Here is a 25507-nt window from a genome sequence, read left to right as displayed (position 1 = left end):
CCTGTGTGGGAGCCGAGGATGAGGGGAAGGATGGCCTAGACTGGGCTGGCCCCTGAGAAGTCTAGGGGAACAGATGGTGCTGGGCTGAGAAGCCAGGACATTGCCTGCCGGGGGAGGTAGAGCTGGTGCATACTGCAGGGAGAGGAGGCTGGCAGTGCTGGCCTAGGCTGGACCCACTGCCATAGCAGTTGCCTACTTGGGGTCCCTGGGTAGGATGGAGTGGGTGGGGTGCCAGGGGCTTTGGTGCTTTCTGGCAATGGGACCCTAATGCCAAGTGCCCCTCTTTGCAAAGAGGAAAAAGTTCATGACCCTGATCCCTTGGCTCCTGTTCATGCTTGCCTGGCCTCCTAGGGTTGGAGGAACAAGCCCTCTCCTGCAGAGGCAGGAGAGCAAGCGCTCTCCTATAATCCAATACATCAGGCGGGAGCACTGAGTCCCTGTCAGGACACCACTCTTCGCAGCATCAAAGTCCAATGGGGTTGGGTCAGGGCAGTGAGAAGGGGTGGCAAGAGGTACCAAGAAGCTCTCAACCAGGCCGGGGCACAAATGCAATCAACACCTCCAACTAAGAGACGCAGTCTCCACTCCAGGCTCAGGGCTGCCCCCGCACAGACACTAACTCTAAAACCCCACCCTGCCTCCCTGCCCACCCCCAAGGGTGCTCAGGTGAGCAGCTCCCGCTGGGCTAAGGTCACACAACAGGAGGGTGAAGTCCGGGGGCTTCTCATAGGCATCAGGGGCTTGGGCATTCCCTCTGCCCTTCAGAGCTAACATTATTATCTTTTTGGTCAAAAACAAAAGTGCAGATCCTTCTGCAGTCTGCAAACCAGTTCCTTCTGCAGTGTTTTCCTCTGGGAGTGTCTTGGGCTCAGCCACAGTGGTGTCACCCCACCACGCACACTGCCCTGCAAAAGGACTGCCAATACCCCCAGCCCATTCCCCAGCCTCACATATAAATAAGCATTTGCTGCAACCCAGAATCACATCCAGAAGGGAAGTTTCACATGGCTTGGAATCCTTTAAAAAAGGACAGCAAACCAAACACACACACACACACACACACACACACACACACACACACCCCTCCCACAACCTCCAGCCTGGGGAAGGGGCTGCATGAGGGAAAGGAAGGCCACACACATGATGATGGTCTGGGCCTGGAGGGAATGGTGGGGTGGGGCCATAGGACAGAGATGAAAGGAGTTTCACTAGACGAAGTGCTAATCTCCCTGTAGTCACAGACATCAGCTCTAGGCGGAGGGTGTCAAGTGGCCAGCCAGCAGCTCCCTGTGGCCCAGCCTGAAAGGGAGTGGGGAATGGGTTCAGACCTATTCAGGTGGCAGGGCCCGAGAAGGCCTGCTGAGGTTGGATGGCTTTGAGTGCGAGGATAGCTGGGTGACAGAGGCAGTGACACGGGCCAGCCTTTCCCTGTTCCAGAGAGGGTCAGGCTCCAGCTGCAGCTCTTTCTTCCCTGTGAGCTTGGACACACCAATCCTAAACTAGGAGTGTGAAGGAGGAAGGGAGGAGCAGGGAGCAGCAGTTCACATCTGGACCATTCTTAGCACAGGAAGCCACTCATTAAAGATGTTATATAGAAAACTACATGTAAGAAAAAAAAAAGAAAAAGAAATATAAAACCCAAACCAACCAAATAAATCGCAGGCCGGTGGGTGAGCGGTAAGGGGTGAGTGAAACACACTTGGGTGCTTTGCGGGGCCCTCCCATTCCGTGCCTGGGCTGGATCTTTTTTCTAGAAGTGAGAGTGAGAAGATCGAAAATCTTTTTGTACATTTTTCTTTTCCTCTTTTTTTTGGCCTTTTCTTTCTCTTTTCTGTGGTCTTGGGTGCTTCTGGCCCCACAGGCAGGTAGACGGTCAGTTGGCCAGCACCACGGGCTGGAACGGCTGGCTGGGATACTGCATGGTGTTCAGGTTGTAGCTGAGGCCTTCCACAAAGGGTGTCTTCTCCAGGAAGAGGCTGTTGGCACCACCTCCAAATACCTGGGCCATGTCAAAGCTGCTGCTGTTGCAGGTGCCAGCCCCACTGCCCTGGCCATCGGCCGCATCGAAGAAGAGGCTGGGCGAGCCACCACCGTTGTACACGAACTCCTTGGCATTGGGCGAGAGCTGGGACTGAGGGGCTGGGTTGGCCGTGATGAAGTTCAGTGAATGCATAGACAGAGAGAGGCTCTTGTGCTTCAGCAGGCTGTTGGTGGGTGAACGGGCCATGCGAGGCTGCTGTGGTGGCTGCTGGCCACCTGCCCCACTGCTGGCTACACCCCCACCACTTGCTGCCCCGCCACCCTTCTTCATCTTAGTGGAGCCAAATTTGGTGGCAGCGAAAGAGGCGGTGGTAAAGGTGATGGGCTGAGCGGAGCGGGGAATGAAGGTAGGGCTGGGTGACTGGCCAAAGGATGGTGATGGGGAGTTAGACAGGGAGCTGTCCTGGCTGCCAATGGGCACGAACACCTGGGCGTCAGGGTTGAAGCTGCTCTTGATCTCCTTGTCCAGCTCTGGGGCACCACAGCCCTCACTATCATCCAGGTACAGCACTTTCACAGCTCCCTTCTCACCAATCTGGTAGGACACCTCAAAGGGATCAATCCAGACACTCAGCTCCTCAGGCACATTGGCCCGCACATCTTCCACCGCCAGGCCACTCCGCTTGGCGGCCAGCTCCACCACGGGGTCCACCATCTCCCCAATGTGAACACAGCGGAAGCCAGAGCCCTTCAGGGGTTTTTCAGGGTACCAGTGGCCTTCATATTTATTTTTCAAAAGCCGCTCTAGCTCCTCCCCAAACAGGTCTGCCCGGCGCCGGGGCAGCTTGTTGTACAAGTAGGAGATGATGAAGTTCAGGGCCACTTTGATCTCTAGCTGCATGGTCCTTTCCTAGGCAGAGAATCAGCACAGGGCACGTGTACAGCCTTGGGCTCCAGACGGCTCTGGGAAATGAGAGGCATCATGAGAAAATATGCAGAAAGCTGGTGGTGACCAACAGCTAAGGATAGACAGAAAAGCACCAACTTTGGATCACACTAGAACCAGGAGCCTATTTCTGCCCCACCAGTGGCTAATGTCTGACTGTGGGCCCTAGTTTCCTCATTAGTAACATGAGGCCATCATGAAGTTGTTAGTTCAAGGATATAAACTGCCTCACAATGTACCTGGCAATTAAAAGGCAAATGATAAAGTTAGCTACTGTTGGCTGGGCATGGTGGCTCACGCCTGTAAGCCCAGCACTTTGGGAGGCCGAGACAGGTAGATCACAAGGTCAAGAGATTGAGACCATCCTGGCCAACATAGTGAAGCCCCATCTCTACTAAAAATACAAAAATTAGCTGAGCATGGTGGCGCATGCCTGGAGTCCCAGCTACTCGGGAGGCTGAGACAGAAGAATCGCTTCAACCCAGGAGGCAGAGGTTGCAGTGAGCCGAGATCACGCCACTGCACTCCAGCCTGGCGACAGAGCGAGAGTCCATCTCAAAAAAAAAAAAAAAAAAAAAAAAAAAAAAGCTACTATTTTTAAGTAATTCTAAAGAAATAGGGAAGCTGTGTTTTCCACCATCTTGAGAATTCAGGTCACTGTATGAATGACACTAAAAAAATCAAGTCCCTAAATCAGGTGAAGAAGAGAAGGCTCTTGCTGTCTCTGCAATATCTTGGTGAAGTCGTGCCCCCAAACTGTCACAGACTAAGATGTAAGTTTAAAATCTTTGGTTGTCCTCCTTAAATGAAAAGGGATACAGGTCACTGAACAGGAAAGAGCACTGCCAATTTTTCACTGGGGGCCTGGACTCCAGTCACATCCATCTGTCATCATGGGCCCCATGGGTGTGTATGCTGTCTGGCTCAGTCTGGGTTTGCAGAACTGATTTAAGAACTCCGGCCAGGTGCAGTGGCTCATGCCTGTAATCCTAGCACTTTGGGAGGCCGAGGCGGGCGGATCACCTGAGGTCGGGAGTTTGAGACCAGCCTGACCAACATGGAGAAATCCTGTCTCTACTAAAAACACGAAAAATTAGCCAAGCATGGTGGTGCATGCCTGTAATCCCAGCTACTCGGGAGGCTGAGGTAGGAGAATCACTTGAACCCGGGAGGCGGAGGTTGCGGTGAGCCGAGATGCGCTATTGCACTCCAGCCTGGGCGACAAGAGCGAAATTCCGTCTCAAAAAAAAAAAAAAAAAAGAATAAGACAAGAGCATGAGCCCCAGGAAAAAGGCAAGACCTGTCACAATCAGAGATGTGGACTAACAAGGGAACTGCTGCCTGGGGGCTGCCATAGGGAAGCAGAAAAAAGGAGAGAGAAGTTTCTGGTGAGAGTGTAAGTGATGAGGGTGGCAGGGGAAAGAAATTTTCCATCACCCTGCAGCCTCCAGCAGGGACCCATCATCACTCAGTCTCCCAGGGACTGTCTGACCACCTGTCCTCGGCAGCAGATCAGATTTATCAAGTGTTTTGAGATCCCTGAAGAGAAGGCAGCCCAAGATAAACATGAGATTGTTATTTTGGGATTCTCTCACAGCCAGATCCCACTGAGGTCAAAAAGGTTTATTCCCTCGGCCTGGGCCAGCCTCATGTCTCAGGAAGATGATCTGTGAGGTCCTGAGAGCCAGTGATCCTAATCTCATTTTCTCCAAAAGAGCAGCTCCGGGGCTCATGCTGGGGGAGAAACTGAACTGAAAGAGCCCTCTGAGGGGAGGCAGCACCAGAACATGTTCCGAGCCAGGCCTCTGGGCAAAGCTGTGCTGCTGAGCTAAACACAGAGACATGACTGCTCCATGGACTGTCAAGGGCATCTTCTGTCCTGTGAAAGACTCGGAGCTGGATTTTGATTCAAATCCTTTCTGGATCCAGCTTTAAGTATCCAGGTGCTAATTTCAGGCTTGGGGATTTTGAGTTTCCTAAACACCTGCCCCAACACATTTCCCTGAAATTCTCAGGCCTGGGCCCATGGCTCTTAAGGGGCATTTAATTTAATTTAATTTTACTTTATGTATGTATGTATGTATATATTTTGAGACTGAGTCCGTATATATGTATGTATGTATATATTTTGAGACTGAGTCCGTATGTATGTATGTATGTATGTATGTATATATGTATATATTTTGAGACTGGGTCTCATTCTATCGCCCAGGCTGGAGTGCAGTGTATGTATGTATGTATGTATGTATGTATGTATGTATGTATGTATGTATTTTGAGACTGAGTCTCATTCTATTGCCCAGGCTGGACTGCAGTGGCACGATCTTGGCTTACTGCAACCTCCACCTCCCAGGTTCAAGTGATTCTCGTGCCTCGGCCTCCCGAGTGGCTGGGACTATAGGCACCTGCCACCACGTCTGGCTAATTTTTGTATTTTTAGTGGAGATGTGGTTTCACCATATTGGCCAGGCTGGTCTCAAACTCCTAACCTAAAGTGATTCGCCTGCCTTGGTCTCCCGAAGTGCTGGGATTACGGGCATGAGCCAACACACACAGCCTTAAGGGGCATTTTGGGGACTAAATCCTCAGAAAAAGATTTCTGGGGTGAATGTATCAGAGAAGACTCACTGGGTCAATCTGGAGCAGCATGACAGTGGCTAAATCTAGTTAACTCTCATTTCAGGTCTGAGGAACAGAGATGGTCACATGGGACTCAGCAGAGGTGCCACAACTATGCCTCTCCCAAACCTTCCACAAGAACACTCAAGACTCAGAATACCCTGGTTTCCCTCTTTTCCCAGCCTTTTCCTTAGAGACTTCATCTCTAAGTTTCTTCATATGTCTATGTTTTTCTTTTTCTTTTTTTGAGACAGGGTCTCAATCTGTCACCCAGGCTAGGGTGCAGTGGCAGGATCACAGCTCACTGCAGCCTCCACCTCCCTGGGCTCAGGTGATCCTCTCACTTCAGCCTCCAAGTAGCTGGGACTACAGGCATGCACCACCACACACGGCTTTTTTTTTTTTTTTTTTTTTGCGAGATGGAGTCTCATTCTGTCACCCAAGCTGGAGTGAAGTGGCGTGATCTCGGCTCACTGCAACCTCTGCCTCCTGGGTTCAAGCAATTCTCCCCCTTCAGCCTACTGAGTAGCTGGGATTACAGGCATCCACCACCACACCTGGCTAATTTTTGTATTTTGAGTACACACGGGGTTTCATCACATTGGTCAGGCTGCTCTTGAACTCCTGGCCTCAAGTGATCCACTGGCTTCAGCCTCCCAAACCGGTGGGATTACAGGCATGAGCCACTGCAAATGGCCTCATTTTTTTTTTTGTATTTTTATGTAGAGATGCGGTTTCACCATGTTGCCCAGGCTGTTCTTGAACTCCTGGGCTCAAGTGATGCACGTGCCTCAGTCTCAAATGTCTATTAATGATCAATACAGATCAAATTCAGGGCCCTTTTGGGTATAAAAAGTAAGAATACTAGAGGCCGGGCGCGGTGGCTCATGCCTGTAATCCCAGCACTTTGGGAGGCCGAGGCGGGCGGATCATTGAGTCAGAAGATTGAGACCATTCTGCCTAACACGGTGAAACTCCGTCTCTATAAAAATACAAAAATTAGCCAGGCGTGGTAGTGGGCACCTGTAGTCCCAGCTACTCCAGAGGCTGAGGCAGGAGAATCACTTGAACCCAGGAGGCAGAGGTTGCAGTGAGCCGAGATCGTGCCATTGCACTCCAGTCTGGGTGACAGAGCAAGACTCTATCTCAAAAAAAAAAAAGTAAGAATAGTAGAAAGAATAATAAGGGCTTTCTGTTTATAAGGCTCAGGCTCATCAGCAGATACAAAGCTGCCCACCAGAACCACGGGCCTTTCCTCAGGAACAGAGGTCTGAAGGGCCACATGGTCCATAGAGGTGTCCAACAAGGAGCAGACTAAAAACTTGTGAAGAACCAGGTGTGGTGGCTCACACCTGTAATCCCAGCACTTCAGGAGGCCGAGGCAGGTGGATCACTTGAGGCTAGGAATTCAAGACCAGCCTGGCCAACATGGCGAAACCCCGTCTCTACTAAAAACACAAGTATTAGCCGGGCATGGTGGCTCATGCCTGTAATCCCAGCACTTTGTGAGGCTGAGGTGGGCAGATCACAAGGTCAGGAGTTAGAGACCAGCCTGAGCAACATGGTGAAACCTTGTCTCTACTAAAAATAAAAAATTAGCCAGGTGTGGTGGCATGCGCCTATAACCTCAGCTACTCAGGAGGCTGAGGCAGGAGAACTGCTTGAACCCGGGAGGCAGAGGTTGCAGTGAGCCAAGATCGCGCCACTGCACTCCAGCCTGGGCAACAGAGTGATTGGTCTCAAAAAAAAAAAAAAAAAAAAAACCCATGAAAATTAGCCGGGCCTGGTGGCGGGTGCCTATAATCCCACTACTCAGGGGGCTGAGGCAAGAGAATCACTTGAACCCGGGAGGCAGAAGTTGTGGTAAGCCGAGATCATGCCACTGCACTCCAGTCTGAACGACAAAGTGAGATTCTGCCTCAAAAAAAAAAAAAAAAAAAAAAAAAGTTGTGAGGAAAGTTGATACTGGTTCCCTAGAATGGAACCTGATGTTAAAGACAGTGTTTCCAAAGTATTTCTGAAATCTAAAACAGACTGGTCAACATATGATACTTCTCCCAAGGCACCACATGGCCTCTTAAAATGCACCTCTTGGTATTCGACTGAGAGCAAAGGGCTTCTACACCTTTCTAGGCCTCCTCAAACCTGGCTGCATAATTGCCTTCCAAGTTAACTACTCCTGAACAGTTCGGCCTCAAAATGAGAGCATTTTAAATGCAGGCCAAAGTCATTGGGAAATAAGCCTCCCACCCCAAAATACAATAGAACCACTGTCATCAGCCCTGCCTAGCTAACCATTTTCTGCAGCATAAGCAACTAAAGCTGCACACCAATTTATACCTCAGTGATGTTGCCGCACAAATAAGGAAGCATATAATGCCACCTTTGCCTCTTTAATTAGAGAACAGGCTGGACCAGATGGCTGTGGGGTGGAACCTTATAAAAATGATGGACAACCAGAATGAGATTTTCTGCTCTATCAGCTCAGGCTCTAATTTTGACTGCAAGAAGCTTATGGAGCAGAGGATTAAAGCACTGGTGCTGGCTTGTCTTTAGCTAAAGATAGGAGTGGCCATTCAGAGAAGTTTGTTCATTTTTTAAAAAAGCTACGAACAAATTCTAGTGCTTATATATAAAATATTTATGTATTATAAATACATAATATTTATAATACACAATATTTATGTATTATATTATTATAGTGAAATTAGAAACCTTAGAAATAACTACCTGTCAATAAAGGGAACAAGTAAAGGGATTCGCTTAAGTGGCTGCAGAGTACGCTAAGATCTTTTCCAACCCCAGTGTAGGCACAAACGGCCAAAAAGGGAGCAAGAAGAATAAAAATGGTGAGGTGTTTAACAGCAAAATCTCCCTTTTGTCAACCTATTAAAAAGGGCAAATATGACAGCAAAATTCTGTCCAATTTCACTAAGAATCTTATCCTCACTTGTTTACTAACAGCAGCAAAGTTAACCTGGATTCTGATCCCTTGTGCTGACTTGTGTTTTAAAGAGTAGGTGCCTAGGAGAAAGACGACGAGGGAAAAAGTAGGGCGTGAAGCTCAAAAGAAGCCTCAGTGATTCCAGAGAGAACTTCTGACAAAAATGTGAGGAAGGTGTGTGTGTGTGTGTGTGTGTGTGTGTGTGTGTGTGTGTGTGTGTGTGTGTCTGCGCGCGCGCGCATGTGTCTGCTCTAGTGTGTGTGTGTGTGTCTGCGCGCGCGCGCATGTCTGCCTGCTCTAGTGTGTGTGTGTGTGTGTGTGTGTGTGTGTGTGTGTGTGTGTGTGTCTGCGCGCGCGCGCATGTGTCTGCCTGCTCTAGTGTGTGTGTGTGTGTGTGTGTGTGTGTGTGTGTGTGTGTGTGTCTGCGCGCGCGCGCATGTGTCTGCCTGCTCTAATGTCAGAAGCAAAGGAAGACTTTTGGCTTCCCCCTCTCCCCGCCCCCGAGAAGGAGTCTTGCTCTGTAGCCCAGAGCTGGAGTGCAATGGCGCCATCTTGGCTCACTGCAACCTCCGCCTCCCGGGTTCAGCCAACTCTCCTGCCTCAGCCTCCCGAGTAGCTGGGATAATACGCGCTCAGGACCACACCCAGCTAAGTTTTGTATTTTTAGTAGAGACGGGGCTTCACCATATTGGCCAGGCTGGTCTCGAACTCCTGACCTCGTGACCCGCTCACCTTAGCCTCCCAAAGTATTGGGATTACAGGCGTGAGCCACCGCCTAGCCAGAATTTTTTTTTTTTTTTGAGACGGAATTTCACTCTTGTTGCCCACGCTGGAGTGCAGTGGCGTGATCTCGGCTCACTGCAACCTCTGCCTCCCAGGTTCAAGCGATTCTCCTGCCTCAGCCTCCTGGGTAACTGGGATTACAGGAATGCGCCACCACGCCCAGCTAATTTTGTATTTTTAGTAGAGACGGGGTTTCTCCATGTTGGTCAGGCTGGTCTCGAACTCCCGACCTCAGGTGATCCGCTGCCCGCCTCAGCCTCCCAAAGTGTTGGGATTACAGGCGTGAGCCATCGCACCCGGCCGGAAGATTTTTTAGAAAGAAAATTCTGTTTCAAAGAGGGAAAGGAGGGATAATGGTGATGGAATCCACTGAGCCTCAAACCTAAAAAAATATTCAGACACCTCTAAGTCTTAAACGTGCAAACTGTCCTACAGTGACGGACTACAGGACTCAACTGAGCGTGCAGGGGCCAGTAGGTGTCACAGACCGGGTGGATGCCCGGGGAGTGAGAGCCAAACGCAGGCAGCTCCTCTCCTTGGTGAGACACGGGATCCGCCCCAACTCACTGGTCCCAGAGGCAGTGGCCCAGACGGGCGGGTGTGGATTGAAAGGCTTCCAGGACTGGTGCCGACTGACTGCACCACCACGCCCAGTCTCACATCATCTCCCCCAGACATAGACCGGTCAACTCTAGGTCTGACTACAAGGACCCTTTCGGCTAAGAAGATCCTTTCTAGGGCACTCCATGTTCCTGAGAAGCCAAGAAAACTCGACTCAACCCAAACGTAGGCGGAGAGGCCAGCGGTGAGGGCGCGCTCTGCACTCTGGGAATTGTAGTCCTCGAACGCCTCCGGACCAGGCGGTAGCGAGTGACCTACTTTCTCTGCACACTACACTTCCCTGAGTACTTTGCGAAGGCCCAAGTGGCCGCAATACGCATGCCCGGTAAGGGGAGCCGACCGAGGGTCGAAGAGCCCAGGAAAAGTTTCCGATGCACATGCGCACTGTGGCGGGCCGGCGCCCCCCTCCCATCGCCTAATACATTTCATATAGATTCTACTCCAAAGGCCTACTCCCCGTATTGTATGGCCCCACCACATCCTCTAGGCTTTACGAGAGCCTAACTTTCCCACCTTTCCCTTCATCGCCTTCCATTACTGTTGAAACTAGGATCTGCTTCTAATGAGCTTCTAATGAGCTTTTTCTGGGTGAAAGGGGTGGGCTGGCTTAGATAAGGTCACGACCCCCTTTCCCGCACTCAATCTGAATTCCAGGGCCTGGGCGGTCCGTGTGGGGTTACTGGACAGCGGTTTCAAAGGGAAACGGGTCTTTTTCACTTAATGCCTAGCGGACTCGGCTCCAGCGCCACAACAGCCAGGAAAGGAAAGGCAGGAATCAAACCCAGTCTCCCGTCCTCTCGGCCAAAGAAATTTCCAGTCAAGCTGTGGGGAGGCGCCAGGCCAAGGCCAGCAGGGCCCAAGCCTCACCCCATTTCTAATCCAAGTCTGAGTAACCAGATCCGGGAGAGGGAAATAGGAAAAGGTTCCCAGGCAGAGAAGAAAAAGCTGTACACCTGACACCTGAGCATCTTCTCATACTAAAAATCTTTGTGTCTCCTCCCATTGCAAGGTCTGCTCTACGACCAGACTTACCAGATCTTCGGCAAGCTCCCCTACTGGGTGTTAAACCTCCTTAATCCTTCCTCCCACACAAGCTTCTTTCCCCTATGCTTCACGGAGGAATGGGGGCAGAAGCCCAAGAAAGAAATAGGATTGTTTTTCTGCCGGAAAATCAGAGTTGAAGGACCCATTCCCAGGGTAGGGTGGGTAAGAAGGAGAAAAAGACCGTTTAGATACGGAGTAGCACCAGAGACTGGCCTCCACCAGTCCCAAGTTGAAGCTTGCTGTGCGGGGTTCTGGTTTCTCCTGGGGGAGGGAGAGGGCCTGCCAGCTATGCCTCCTCTCTGCACCCTCCTTCCCCTCCCAGATTTCTGGTGGTCAAGGGCACAGTTCATCCTCTGGACAGGAGGGGAAGGAGTTTGGGGATAGGGCCCCACCTCGCAGGCACCTTACCAAGATAAGCAGAATCCACTCACTGGCACTGCTCTAAGGGTACTTTTTCTGCCCAATTTTCCATTAAAACACTAAAGAATATAAAGAGCTCAAGCCGAAATGGTGAACTCTGGCTCAGGGGCCCAAGGACAATCTCCACTGACCTGTCCCCTCGCCAAAGGGGGTGTACAACCTCCACCCTTCAGGCTCCACAGAGCCAGAAATAGAGCCTATTAACAATTACCACCCCCCTTCCCTGCACACGGGAAAAGAAGCAGAAAAACAAGGCCTGGATCCCCTTCCTTCCTCGGATTTATTTAACGGTGGGGGGAGTTATGTTTCTTTGAAGAACAAGGAACATCTAGCGAGTAGCTGGGATATAAAGAACTGGGGGAGGCGGGGAAGGGAGGAAATGCACCCCACCCAGGAGAGGGCCACTCTTGGAACTGGGAGAAAAGGGAGCTCTTGGGCACCCCAGGAGCAGAGATGGCGTGAGAAGAGGAGCAGGGGAAAGTGGGATCTAGAGGGAAGCTGGATGGCGAAAGAAAATGCTGGCCAGGCGGGAGGGAGCGGCAGCAACGTGGAGAATCCAGCAAAGCGGGAGTGGGGCGGGGTGGGAGAGGCAGTTCGGCCGGCTGGGTCTCGGGGCGGGCCCCCCGCCCGCACACCCCCCAACTCACTCGGGTCTCCGCGGCGGCGGGGCGCTCTGCCGGCCGCAGGGCGGCTTCTCCCTCCAGGGTGGTCCTGAGCACGGGGCGGAGGTCGCTCTCCCTTCCTTCCCGGGCGCCGCCGGGCCGGGGGGCCGAAGTCCTTTTCGTCGTTGAGGGTTGGGGGACGAAGCAGGGGGCTATGGACTATGACTCTCAAGAATTTCTTTCAGCTCTTAGGAGGTCGGGCTCTGCGGCTGGGGGCCGGAGGGCGGGCGAGCGGGCGGACCAGCGGCTACAACGCGGGGATGGCGGACCGGAGGGTGGTTCGTGTCGCGGAACGGAAGACGGTCTGGGCTGTCGCCGGCGGGCGGTCCTGCCCTTCTGGCCCCGCGTCGCCCGAGCCACTGACTTGCCTCCGCCAACAACCCGCACCTTCCCGCGCCCCGGCCCGAAGTGAGCAAAGTCAATGAAAAGTTTCACCCTTAGCAACCCTGCGCACGGATCCGGCTTCCCCACCCCTGCGTGATGCGTCCCTCCGCCCTGCAGGGGAGGGGCCGGGGCCCGGCCGGGACTACTTCCCAGCTACCCCGCGCCTCAGCTCGCTGGTGCTGCGCGGCTCAGCTACCCGGTCCTTCTGTACTCTCAGGTCCTGCGTGCGGGTCCCCTCCGTCCCCTCCCCGTCACAGCGCCGCGCCGCACTCCTTTCCTTCATTCCCATACCACTCTCTGAACTTGTGGGCATCGTGTGAGGTGTTCTCCAGGGGCGCAACGTGAGGGCTGGGGGCGACCTGGGGCCGGGTTGCTCACGGGCCGAGCACAGTGCACTCTCCCTTTAGTTGTGTTTGGGGGACGAGTATCGCGGGGAGGGGAGGGCGTCGCCTTGCCCTCCGGAACCCCCCGCTGAGTCGTCCGCCTTGCACCTGCCTCGGCGCCCAGGGTTCGGACGTTTGCCCGAGCCGTTTCCCGGGGCCTTCCCTCCTGCTCCGAGCGTCTGGCCGTGTCCACGGCGATCCCATCGCCCCAGTTACGGCCTCTGCGGGAGGGGGAGCCGAGGGGACTACGCGGGCTCCGGAAACGTTTCGGACTCGTTTCGGGCAGGCCTGAGTCTTCCGAGCGCCTTGTGCTTCCTCGGGGGACTCAACGTCGAATGAAAGGCGAGGGGGACTCTGGGGCCTGGGCCACGCTGTGCGGGAGTAAGAGGAGGCGAGGATGAGGCCGACGGCCATGAAACGAGCCGAGCGCCACAATGGACCTTCCCCTCACCGCCTCTGGCTCCGGCTCTGCGAGGGCGCGCGGGCGCAGCTCCTCTCCCAACTCTTGTTTGCTCTCTCTGGCCAGCGACCCCAGTGTGGGGCGCGCGGGAGAACCACATTTCTTCTAGTCAGTCCCGCCGGCGTGGGATGGTCCCTGACCGTGCAACGGGCGCAAGGCTCGCACCCACTACGGCCCCTCGAGCGGTGGAGCGAGGCTCCGCGAACCCGGGACCAGGCGCGCCAGGCCCGCGCGCTGAGGCCCCCTGCCCCGGCTCTGGCCACGCGGGCTGCTCTGCCTCTTTGTGACTGTGCGGGACACAGAACCAGGGATAGGGAGGGTCGTCTTCTGCGGTCACAGGCGGACAGGAGTGCCGGAAGATGCAGTTCGGAGCCCCCGGGGGACTATGAGTGAGGTCTTCTCCCCGGTCCCTCCTTAGATCGCCCATTCCCCAGTTCTCCCCTCCCGCCCCCACCTTTTTGGTCACGCCAGACGGTTCCGGCCCAGCAGCAGCCGCCAACCCCACGTTGGGTGGCGAGATCCGAAAGTTTCCAGTTTGCTTTTTTTTTTTCTTGATCGCTTTTTTTGGCAAGGGCGGAGAGCACCGGTAGCGTGGGGGGTTTAAATGCGCTTTCCCTGAATGCAACAGAAACAAGCCGGGCTGGAGGGCAAACTCCACCGGGACAGGGAGGCGGGAGGGAGCCTGAGTGCCCCCCATCCCCCACACTTCTGAGCGCCACAACCCCGGGGGCACCTCCAGGGACTACTTGCTTTGTGCGTCAGCGAGTGACAGCGTCACACACACGCCCCCTCCCGCACAGCCCCGCTGCACCCTCCCTTTCCTTCTACCCTCCCCTTCTCTCTTTTCCCCTAGATCTTCCACCAGGCAGAGAGGCTCAGCCGACCCACTCGCTCCCAGAGCACTGAAAGCTAAAAATATAGCAGGCGTGTTAGCAACAGCCTTCCCATTGGTCGGGGGAAACGGAGAAGCGGTATCTGATTGGGTTTAGGATCCAGCCGCTAAGACTGGGCCCTTGAGAGTGTGCGTTTGCGCCAGCGGGCAAGGCAAGGGATGCTGGTATTTGTAGTCATTAAGGCAGCCATGAAACTAGGTGGGTTTACACCCCAGTTCTGCTACCTACTGTGTGATCTTGATTTAATGCAAAACGCTTGACATCACCAAACCTCAGTTTCCTCATCTATAAAATGGAGCTCGTGTGGGGGATTAAATATGATGCTGTATGTAAAGCCTGGCTCAAATCGTTGCTATTCTTAGAGTTTAGTGTTTGGGCCAAATTGCCTCTGCATATCCTGCATATCCTGTGCTCAGTATGGTGTGCGCTCTCCAATGTGGAACTTCTGACAACTGTAAAGGTGAAGGTGAGCTGAAGCGAGTTGTCCTATGGCATCTTAGGAGGGACAGCTGGAGTATATATAGGCAGTTAAAGGGTAGACGTCTTCTACCATTCCGGACAGGCTGAGGGAGGGCGGACTGAACCCTTAGAAGGAAGGCCATGAATTTCTGCGTGTTTGTGCGTTTAATAGAATCTCTTCTGCAACGCTGGAAAGATACCAGCCCTGAGCAGCAGCAGCATCATTAGAATGAAATGAGAAATCCAGACTCCTTGGTGGGAGCTCTGGGTAAAAGGTTAGCATGTGAGTAGGAAAAGATAAAATCGAGGGGAAAAAAGGTAACCACCCTTCTCAACTGCTGATGTCTCTATCATGTGGTGAGGAAGAAGTGTTTTTTTTCCTTTCCAGTGTGTGATTACATCTTGCCAGGGCTTAATTGTGAGCTGAATGCCTACTCAGGCATTCCAGATTCCCCTCCCATTTTGAATAATCATATGTTGACAGGCATGCACTGTGCTTGCAAAATGGTGAGCTCTGTGAGCAAGCAAGTTAGGTAGGGAGAAGGTGGGGGCACATCCCCTGTCTGAGAGTAAGCAAGATGTGGCGCCATGAGAAGTCAGGCTGGTCATAATTGGCCCCAGTTAACTCACATAGATGCGTCACCCTTTCATACACACTCCAGGGCAAGAAATTTTGTATTGTTTCTTTGAAGTTATCCAAGAAAATAGTTCCTCAATTTGATTTCTTCAGCAGATGTAAAGACAGAAACTGGTTTTGGGGAAGTGTGGTTGCCTACTTAAGAAAAATGATTTTTAAAAAAATTTTTATTTATTGTTTGTTTATTTTTTGAGACAGAGTCTTGCTCTGTTGCCCAGGCTGGAGTGCAGTGGCATGATTTCGGCTCACTGCAACCTCCACCTCCTGGTTTCAAGTGATTGTCGTGCCTCAGCCTCCTGAGTAGCTGGGATTAGAGGCATGTACCACCACACCTGGCTAATTTTTGTATTTTTAGTAGAGTCGGGGTTTCACCATGTTGGTCAGGCTGGTCTCGAACTTCTAACCTTAGGTGATCTGCCTCCCTTGGCTTCCTGAAGTGCTTGGATTACAGGCATAAGCCACCATGCCTAGCCGACAAATGATTTTTTATGTATTCACCAATACTGTGAAGTCTAGTAAACAAGGTAAGTAAACCTGTCTTGCTAAGATGCTAAAATGCAGTGTTCAAAGAAAGTAACATTTTAGCTTTGGTGGTCTCAACAGGCCCCTCTGGACAGAGCTGATAAGGAACTGAGCGACTGGGAACAGGTGGAAATAATCAGTCTTTTAAGACAGGAAAATTCCAGGCAAGGCAAAGAATCTTTTCCTTCTATATCCTTGCTTCAAACTACAATAAAAAAGCTACAGGTCTGGCTGTGCATGGTGGCTTACGCCTGTAATCCCAGTACTTTGGGAGGCCGAGGCAGGCGGATCACCTGAGGTCGGGAGCTTGAGACCAGCCTGACCAACATGGAGAAACACCGTCTCTACTAAAAATACAAAATTAGCCCGGCATGGTGGCACATGCTTGTAATCCCAGCTACTAGGGAGGCTGAGGTAGGAGAATCGCTTGAACCTGGGAGGCAGAGGTTGCAGTGAGCTGAGATCACACCATTGCATTCCAGCCTGCGCAACAAGAGTGAAACTCTGTCTCAAAAAAAAACCCAAAAAACGCTACAGGCGCCTGGTGGCTCACACCTGTAATCCCAGGACTCTGGGAGGCCAAGGAGGGTGGATCACAAGGTCAGGAGATTGAGAACATCCTGGCCAATGTAGTGAAACCCCGTCTCTACAGGCTGGGCACCGTAGCTCACGCCTGTAATCCCAGGACTTTGGGAGGCCAAGGCAGACAGATCACCTGAGGTCACGAGTTTGAGACCAGCCTGGCCAACATGGTGAAACACCGTCTCTATTAAAAATACAAAAAAAGGCCGGGCGCAGTGGCTCAAGCCTGTAATCCCAGCACTTTGGGAGGCCGAGACGGGCGGATCACGAGGTCAGGAGATCGAGACCATCCTGGCTAATACGGTGAAACCCCGTCTCTACTAAAAATACAAAAAACTAGCCGGGCGAGGTGGCGGGCGCCTGTGGTCCCAGCTACTGGGGAGGCTGAGGCAGAATGGCGTGAACCCGGGAGGCGGAGCTTGCAGTGAGCTGAGGTCCGGCCACTGCACTCCAGCCCAGCGACAGAGCGAGACTCCGTCTCAAAAAAAAAAAAAAAAAAAAAACAAAACAAAACAAAAAAAAATAGCTGAGCGTGGTGGCGGTTGCCTATAATCCCAGCTACTCAGGAGGCTGAGACAAGATAATTGCTTGAACCCGGGAGTCAGGTTGCAGTGAGCTGAGACTGCACAATTACACTCCGGCCTGGGCAACAAAGTGGGACTCTGTCTCAAAAAAAAAAAATCCCTTCTCTACTAAAATACAAACAATTAGCCGGGCATGGTGGTATGCACCTGAGGCTGAGGCAGGGGAACTGCTTGAACCCGTGAGGCAGAGGTTGCAGTGAGCTGAGATCCTATCACTGCACTCCAGTCTGGTGACAGAGCAAGACTCCATCTCAAAGCAAAAAAAAAAAAAAAAGCTACAGGTCAGAATAGAGTGACACATAGTCTTTCTGAAATTTAGTCAGTTCAGTTTGATTCCCTGGGAAGTTAATTTTAATTTAGAAGCTGCTAATTTGGCAGGCCAATGTCCACATCTGGCAGATGTGTTTTCTTGGCATATACTGACATATTACGGTTTTAAAAGTGAGTTGCCAATATTGAAAATTTGGGATGTTGTACAAAAATATCTTAAATTGCCACTTGTCCTAAATTCAAAATATCTGGCAACACTGGGCATTCAAACTGGCAGCAATTGTCTGGAGTTGAATAGCAGCTGTCTCCTTTAGACAGGGCTTGTGTTCTTTGGTTGCCTAAGGTCCCCACCACTCCCCTATTGTGTCCCAGACACAGAGGGTGAGGGTCACATACCATTTATCATCACACTTGGGCTATTATTCTTTTACCCCTCCCTTTTCAATCAATGATATTACTCACCCAGACTCCTGAGTTTGTGACCCCTTTTTCTTTTTTTTTTTTTTCTTTCTTTCTTTTTTTTTTTTTTTGAGACAGTGTCTCGCTTAGTGGCCCAGGCTGGAGTGCAATGGCGCGATCTCGGCTCACTGCAAGCTCCGCCTCCCGGGTTCACGCCATTCTCCTGCCTCAGCCTCCCGAGTAGCTGGGACTACAGGCGCCCGCCACCACTCCCCTATTGTGTCCCAGACACAGAGGCTGAGGGTCACATACCATTTATCATCACACTTGGGCTATTATTCTTTTACCCCTCCCTTTTCAATCAATGATATTACTCACCCAGACTCCTGAGTTTGTGACCCCTTTTTCTTTTTTTTTTTTTTTTTTTTTTTTTGAGGCAGAGTCTCGCTTAGTCGCCCGGGCTGGAGTGCAATGGCGCGATCTCGGCTCACTGCAAGCTCCGCCTCCCGGGTTCACGCCATTCTCCTGCCTCAGCCTCCCGAGTAGCTGGGACTACAGGCGCCCGCCGCCTCGCCCGGCTAATTTTTTGCATTTTTAGTAGAGACGGGGTTTCACCGTGTTAGCCAGGATGGTCTCGATCTCCTGACCTCGTGATCCGCCCGCCTCGGCCTCCCAAAGTGCTGGGATTACAGGCATGAGCCACCGCGCCCGGCTGTGACCCCTTTTTCAGTTTAATTTAGCAAGTAATTGTTGGAGTGGTTGCATATTGTATGCCCTGGGTGGAAGGAGAGGCAAAGGGAACTCAAGGATCTTATTCATCATCTAGTTAGTTGTTGCTGTTGTTTTTTAATAGAGACAGGGTTTTGCTAGGTTTATTGGCCAGGTTGGTCTTGCCTCAAGCAATCCTACCACCTCCCAAATTGCTAGGATTACAGGTGTAAGCCACCGCACCTGGCCTAGTTGATTTTATTTTTATCCCCCCCACCCCCCCCACCGAGCCCCTCTTCTAGTTAATTGTTTTAAAACTTGAGGTTGTCATCCATTAGTGGGGGTCATAAAATTACCCAGTTTAGGCCAGGCATGGTGGCTCATGCCTGTAATCTCAGCACTTTGGGAGGCCAAGGCGGGCAGATCACGAGGTCAGGAGTTGGAGACCAGCCTGGCCAACATGGTGAAACACCATCTCTACTAAAAATATAAAAATTAGCTGAGCGTGGTGGCAGGCACCTGTAATTCCAGCTACTAGGGAGGCTGAAGCAGGAGAATCACTTGAAACCTGAAGGCAGAGGTTCCAGTGAGCCAAGATCACGGCACTGCACTCCAGCCCGGGCAAAAGAACGAAACTCCATCTCAAAAGAAAAACAAAACAAAACCCAGTTGAATGGATTTCAGCCAGGAATTTTAGAATAGAATGAAAGAAAATGAAAATATCAGGCCAGGTGCAGTGGCTCACGCGTATAATTTCAGCACTTTGGGAAGCCGAGGCAGGTGGATCACAAGGTCAGGAGATCAAGACCAGCTGGGCCAATATGGTAAAACCCCATCTCTACTAAAAATACAAAAATTAACTGAGTGTGGTGGTGGGCGCCTGTAGTCCCAACTACATAGGAGGCTGAGGCAGGAGAATCGCTTGAACCCAGGAGGTGGAGTTTGCAGGGAGCTGAGATCGTGCCACTGCACTCCAGCCTGGGTGACCGAGACCCTGTCTCAAAAAAAAAAAAAAAAAAAAGAAGAAAATGAAAGTATCAGATTATAGCTCGCACAGTAATATTGTTTCATGAAACTTTTGTTTCTGTTGTATGTAGGTACTAGACATGAAAATAATGCAAATGACAGAAATTGTTGTGGGTTATGGTGCTTCTGGAACCTTTTATGAGATGTCAGGGGCTTGAAAGGAAAAGGTATCCATTTGGCCAGTAGATGGGAAGGTAGAAGGGTATTTCAAACAAAGGAAACAGCCATGGAAAAGGCAGTGAGTATTCAAGGGATGTCCCTTCGACTGCCTGATGGAGTGAGGAGCACAGATAGAAGTCAAGTAAGGAGGCTGGGCGTGGTGGCTCATGCCTGTAATCCCAGCACTTTGAGAGGCCGAGGCTGGGGAATCACCTGAGGTCAGGGGTTTGAGACTAGCCTTGCCAACATGGGGAAACCCGTCTCTACTAAAAATACAAAAATCAGCTGGGTGTGGTGGCACATGCCTGTAATCCCAGCTACTCAGGAGGCTGAGGCTGGAGAATTGCTTCAACTCAAGAGACGGAGGTTGCAGTGAGCCGAGATTGAGTCACTGCATTCCAGCCTGGGCGACACAGCAAGATTCTATTAAAAAAAAAAAAAAAAGGCTGGGCGAGGTGGCTCACGCCTGCAATCCCAGCACTTTGGGAGGTCGAGTGCTGTCTCTACTAAAAACACAAAAATTGGCTGGGCATGGTGGCACACACCTGTAATTCCAGCTACTCGGTAGGTTGAGGCAGAAGAATCGCTTGAATCCAGGAGGTGGAGGTTGCAGTGAGCCAAGATCCTGTTACTGCACTCCAGCCTGGGCGACAGAGCAAAACTCCATCTCAAAAAACAAAAACAAAAAAGCCTGTAATCCTAGCACTTTGGGAGGCTGTGGTTCAGGAGTTTGAGACCAGTGTGGGCAACATGGTGAAACCCTGTCTCCACTAAATACAAAAGATTGGCTGGGCGTGGTGGCCCACGCCTGTAGTTCTAGCTACTCGGGAGGCCAAGACAGGAGAATCGCTTGAATCTGGGAGGCAGAAATTGCAGTGAGCTGAGATCGTGCCACTGCAGTCCAGCCTGGGCAATGGAGAAATATTTCATCTCCCAAAAAAAAAAAAAAAAAAGCAAACCAAGAATGGGATTATGAAATTGACAGAGGAGGCCGGGCACGGTGGCTCAAGCCTGTAATCCCAGCACTTTGGGAGGCCGAGATGGGCGGATCACGAGGTCAGGAGATCGAGACCATCCTGGCTAACACGGTGAAACCCCGTCTCTACTAAAAATACAAAAAACTAGCCGGGCGAGGTGGCGGGCGCCTGTAGTCCCAGCTACTCCGGAGGCTGAGGCAGGAGAATGGCGTAAACCCGGGAGGCGGAGCTTGCAGTGAGCTGAGATCTGGCCACTGCACTCCAGCCCGGGCTACAGAGCAAGACTCCGTCTCAAAAAAAAAAAAAAAAAAAAAAAAAAAAGAAAGAAATTGACAGAGGAGCAGGTTTCAGTGGAATTCACTTGATTGACTAAACTGCTTATTTGAGATGCTACAGGGCATTAATCTTATACACACAGAGGCTGATGGAGTGCAGTTAAGGTGATGTTTTGATGAAACAAAGGAATAATTTTTGAAACATCTATAGTTACAAGATGTCATGTGGACCAAAGTGGTTAATAAGTAACTTAAATTGTTTTTTTTGATAGGGAGTCGCTCTTGTTGCCCAGGCTGGAGTGTAGTGGCGTGATCTCTGCTCACTGCAACCTCTGACTCCCATGTTCTAGTGATTCTCCTGCCTCAGCCTCCAGAATAGCTGGGATTACAGGCTTTCACCACCACACACGGCTAATTTTTTTTTTTGAGACAGAGTTGTTCTGTTGCCCTGACTGGAGTGCAGTGGCATGATCTTGCCTCACCACAACCTCAGCCTCTCGGTTGGGTTCAAGTGATTCGCCTGCCTCAGCCTCTGGAGTAGCTGGGATTACAGGCATTTGCCACCACACCCATCTAAATTTTGTATTTTTAGTAGAGATGGGGTTTCACCATGTTGGTCAGGCTGGTCTGGAACGTCTCCTGACCTCAGGTGATCCACCAACCTTGGCCTCCTAAAGTGTTGGGATTACAGGCGTGAGCGACCGTGCCTGACCAAAAATCTTTAAGTTAATTTTTTTTTTTTTTCCTGTTATAGACAAGGTTTCATTCTGTCACTCAGGCTAGAGTGTAGTGGTGCCATCGTAGCTCACTGTAACCTTGATCTCCTGGACTCAAGTGATCCACCTCAGCTTCCCAAGTAGCTAGGGCTATATGCACATGGCACCACACCTGGCTAATTAAAAAAAATTTTTTTTAGGCTGGGCACGGTGGCTCATGCTTGTAATCCCAGCACTTTGGGAGACCAAGGCAGGTGGATCACGAGGCCAGGAGTTCAAGACCAGCTTGGCCAACATAGTGAAACCCCGTGTCTACTAAAAATACAAAAATTAGGCCGGGCACGGTGGCTCACGCCTGTAATCCCAGCACTTTGGGAGGCCGAGGCAGGTGGATTGCCTGAGGTCAGGAGTTCGAGACCAGCCTGACCAACATGGTGAAAGCCCGTCTCTACTAAAAATACAAAAATTAGCTGGGTATGGTGGCAGGCGCCTGTAATCTCAGCTACTCGGGAGGCTGAGGAAGGAGAATCGCTTGAACCTGGGAGGCAGAGGTTGCAGCGAGTTGAGATCGCGCCATTGCACTCCAGCCTAGGTGACAAGAGCGAGACTTCGTCTAAAAAAAAAAAAAAAAAAAATTAGCTGGGTGTGGTGGCACACGCCTGTAGTCCCAGCTACTCGGGAGGCTGAGGTGGGAGAACCGCTTGAACCCAGGAGGCAGAGGTTGCAGTGAGCTGAGACCATGCCACTGTACTCCAGCCTGGGTGACAGTGAGACTCTGTCTCAAAAAAAAAAACAAATTTTTTTTTTGTGGGGACGGGGGCCTCACTATGTTGCTTTGACTAGTCATAAACTCCTGGCCTCCCAAAGTACTGGGATTACAGGCATGCACCACCATGCCCGGCTAATTTTTGTAATTTTAGTAGAGATGGGGTTTCCCCATGTTGGTCAGGCTCGTCTTGAACCCCCGACCTCAGGTAATCTGTCTGCCTCGGCCTCCCAAAGTGCTGGGATTACAAGCATGAGCCACCACGCCCGGCCTATTTTTTATTCTTAACTAGGGCTTTTTTGCACATTCTAATTACAGTCTGAAAATGATCTGGTCTCTCTACCTCTTTTGACCTACCACACCTTAGTCAGTTTTCTTTTGCTTGTAATACCTGAAACTGTTATTTATAAAGAGAGAAATTTATTTATAATTATATATAGAGGTTCTATAACTATATAGTTATATAGTTCTGGAGGCTGGGAAGTCCCAGGTTGAGGGGGTACATTTAATGAGAGCATTCTCACTGGGACCGTCTCTGCAGAGTCCCAAAGTGGCACAGGGAATCACATGGCAAAGGGGCTGAGAGTGCTGGCTCAGTTTCTCCTCTTATAAAGCTATCGGTCCCACCTGGGTGCGGTGGCTCACGCCTATAGTCCCAGCACTTTGGGAGGCCGAGGTGGGCAGATCATGAGGTCAGGAGATCGAAACCATCCTGGCTAACACGGTGAAACCCCGTCTCTGCTAAAAAATACAAAAAAATTAGCCAGGCGTGATGGCGGGCGCCTGTAGTCCCAGCTACTCGGGAGGCTGAGGCAGGAGAATGGCGTGAACCCGGGAGGTGGAGCTTGCAGTGAGCCGAGTTTGCACCACTGCACTCCAGCCTGGGCGACGGAGCAAGAGTCCGTCTCAAAAAATAAATCAGTAAATAAAAGCCATTGGTTCCATTTCTATGAGAACCCATTAATCCATTAACAGTGAAAGGATGGGCCAGGTAGATTGGCTTATGCTGTAATGGTGGATACATACTGAAGTGAGTGGATTGTTTGAGGTCAGGAGTTCAAGACCAGCCTGGCTAATATGGTGAAACCCTGTCACTACTAAAATTACAAAAATTAGCCGGGCATGGTGGTGGACACAAAAATCAGCTGGGCATGGTGGCATGTGCCTACAGCTACTCAGGAGGCTGAGGCAGGGGAATCGCTTGAACCTGGGAGGTGGAGGTTGCAGTGAGCCGAGATCACGCCACTGTACTCCAGCGTGGGTGACAGACTCTGTCTCAACAAAACAAAAACAGTGAAAGGATGAATCCCCTCATGCGGGCAGAGCCCTCATGACCCAATCATTTCCTAAAGGTCCCACTTCTGAACACTGCCACACTGGGGATCAAGTTTCAACATGAGTTTTGGAGGGGACAAACATTCAAACCATAGCAATCACCTCACTGATTGATTAGAATTGCTCAGAGCTCCCTAAACACATCACCCTAGGCTGGGGGTAGTGGCTCATATAATCCTAACACACTGGAAGGCTGAGGCAGGCGGATCGCTTGACCTTAGGAGTTCGAGACCAGTCTGGTCAATATGGTGAAACCTTGTCTCTACAAAAAAGACAAAAAAAAAAAAACCAAAAAACCAGGCATGCTGGTTCTCACCTCCTAGCTACTCAGGAGGCTGAGTTGGGAGGACTGTTTGAGCCCTGGGGGTTGAGGCTGCAGTGAGCCGTGTTCATGCCACTGCACTCCAGGTTGGGGGACAAAGAGAGACCGTATCCGAATCAATCAATATATAGCACCCTGTTCACGACTGTCTTTGCTTAAGTTGACACCCCCAACAAATGCCTTTATTTGCCTACTGCACCCTTTGCCTGTAGGTTCTGACATATCAAAGCCCAGTTTATTACCCAGTTTCCTTGACTTTAAGTAGTCATTCAATACTAAACACCTACCTGCTACCTACTGGGCAAAACAAACTTGCTTCCTGCTCTTGTAGACACAGTCGTAGGTTACTTTCACTGATCACCAAATGCTAAGAAAACACACAGGGTTGGGTGTGGTGACTCATGCCTGTATTCACAGCACTTTTGGAGGCCAAGGCAGGAGGGTAACTTGAATCCAGGAGTTTGAGACCAGTCTGGGCAACACAGCGAGACCTTGTCTCTATAAAAATTACAAAAAACAGGCCAGGCTTGGTGGCTCATGCCTGTAATCCCAGCACTTTGGGAGGCCAGGAGTTCAAGAGCAGCCTGACCAACATAGTGTAACCCCATCTCTACTAAAAATACAAAAAATTAGCTGGGCGTGGTGGCAGGTGCCTGCAATCCCAGCTACTAGGGAGGCTGGGGCAGGAGAATCGCTTGAATCTGGGAGGCGGAGAGTGCAGTGAGCAGAGATCGTGCCATTACACTCTAGCCTGGGCGACAGTGCAAAATTCCATCTCAAAAACAAAAAAACAAAAACAAAAAACTAGCTGGGCAGGGTGGTGCATGCCTGTAGTCCCAGCTATTCCAGAGCCTGAGGTGGGAGGAGTGCTGAGTCTGGGAAGTAGAGGTTGCAGTGAGTTAAGATCGTGCCATTGCACTCCAGCCTGGGCGACAGAGACACCGTCTCAAAACCAACCAACCAAACAAACAAAACCACGTATGATGCTATGTGGGAGTACCAGGGGAACTTACATTAAGGGTCCAGAGAGGCATCTTTGAGGAAATATTTGGCTAAGGTCAGAAGGGAGTAGGAGTTAGCTGAGTAAAAGGGAGGGGGGCACAAGCATTCTGGAGGGATCAACATGTTAAAAATAAACTCAAAGCAGAAGCAAAAAGAAAAGCAGCAGTTAGGCCGGGCGCGGTGGCTCAAGCCTGTAATCCCAGCACTTTGGGAGGCCGAGGCGGGCGGATCACAAGGTCAGGAGATCGAGACCACAGTGAAACCCCGTCTCTACTAAAAATACAAAAAATTAGCCGGGCGCCTGTAGTCCCAGCTACTCAGGAGGCTGAGGCAGGAGAATGGCGTGAACCCAGGAGGCGGAGCTTGCAGTGAGCCAAGATCGCGCCACTGCACTCCAGCCTGGGCAACAGCGTGAGACTCTGTCTCAAAAAAAAAAAAAAAAAAAAAAAAGAAAAGCAGCAGTTGTGGAACTGAAAAGGAGCCTATGGCTGCAGTGCAGAGAAAGGGGTGGCTCAAAGAGCCCAGAAAGTGCTGTAGCCCTATGACTATGGCCTTCCCCTGCCTTCCTGAGGCACCTCCAAGGTAGGCCTAGAATCCTTCCTTTGTGCATCCTCTGGGTTATACTGGAA

General features: G+C 51.1%; 2 protein-coding genes and 1 long non-coding RNA gene across 10 annotated transcripts in view; 1 reads left to right on the top strand and 2 right to left on the bottom strand.

The window, feature by feature from the left end:
* Positions 1-1056: 1056 nt before the first annotated feature.
* On the bottom strand, positions 1057-12503 carry TOB2 (transducer of ERBB2, 2). 4 transcript variants are annotated; one of them, XM_077948463.1, is made up of 3 exons: positions 7310-7463; positions 5477-5820; positions 1791-3240 (listed from the first exon to the last, which is right to left on the bottom strand). In XM_077948463.1, exon 3 carries the CDS (start codon positions 2879-2881, stop codon positions 1874-1876), a length of 1008 nt encoding a protein of 335 aa, XP_077804589.1. In that variant the 5' UTR covers positions 2882-3240; positions 5477-5820; positions 7310-7463; the 3' UTR covers positions 1791-1873.
* Positions 12504-12573: 70 nt separating this feature from the next.
* LOC144331660 (uncharacterized) lies at positions 12574-13843 on the bottom strand. The gene is made up of 2 exons (XR_013399003.1): positions 13701-13843; positions 12574-13157 (listed from the first exon to the last, which is right to left on the bottom strand). It is a non-coding gene; the product is annotated as an uncharacterized LOC144331660 (long non-coding RNA).
* Positions 13844-14294: 451 nt separating this feature from the next.
* Positions 14295-25507, top strand: part of ACO2 (aconitase 2) — an 83109-nt gene continuing 71896 nt past the window's right edge. For 3 of the 5 annotated variants that reach the window (XR_013398610.1, XR_013398617.1, XM_077948475.1), the window contains exon 1: positions 14295-14605. The gene's annotated coding sequence lies outside the window, so the exon portion shown is untranslated. The remainder of the gene's footprint in view (positions 14606-25507) is intronic. The other 2 variants (XM_077948480.1, XM_077948476.1) reach the window with 2 other exon arrangements.

This window comes from Macaca mulatta, chromosome 10 (assembly GCF_049350105.2).
Source record: "Macaca mulatta isolate MMU2019108-1 chromosome 10, T2T-MMU8v2.0, whole genome shotgun sequence".
Classification (NCBI taxonomy): Eukaryota; Metazoa; Chordata; class Mammalia; order Primates; family Cercopithecidae; genus Macaca; species Macaca mulatta.
The sequence above is the reverse complement of the archived record's forward strand: the minus strand, read 5'-3'. Positions and strand labels throughout refer to the sequence as shown.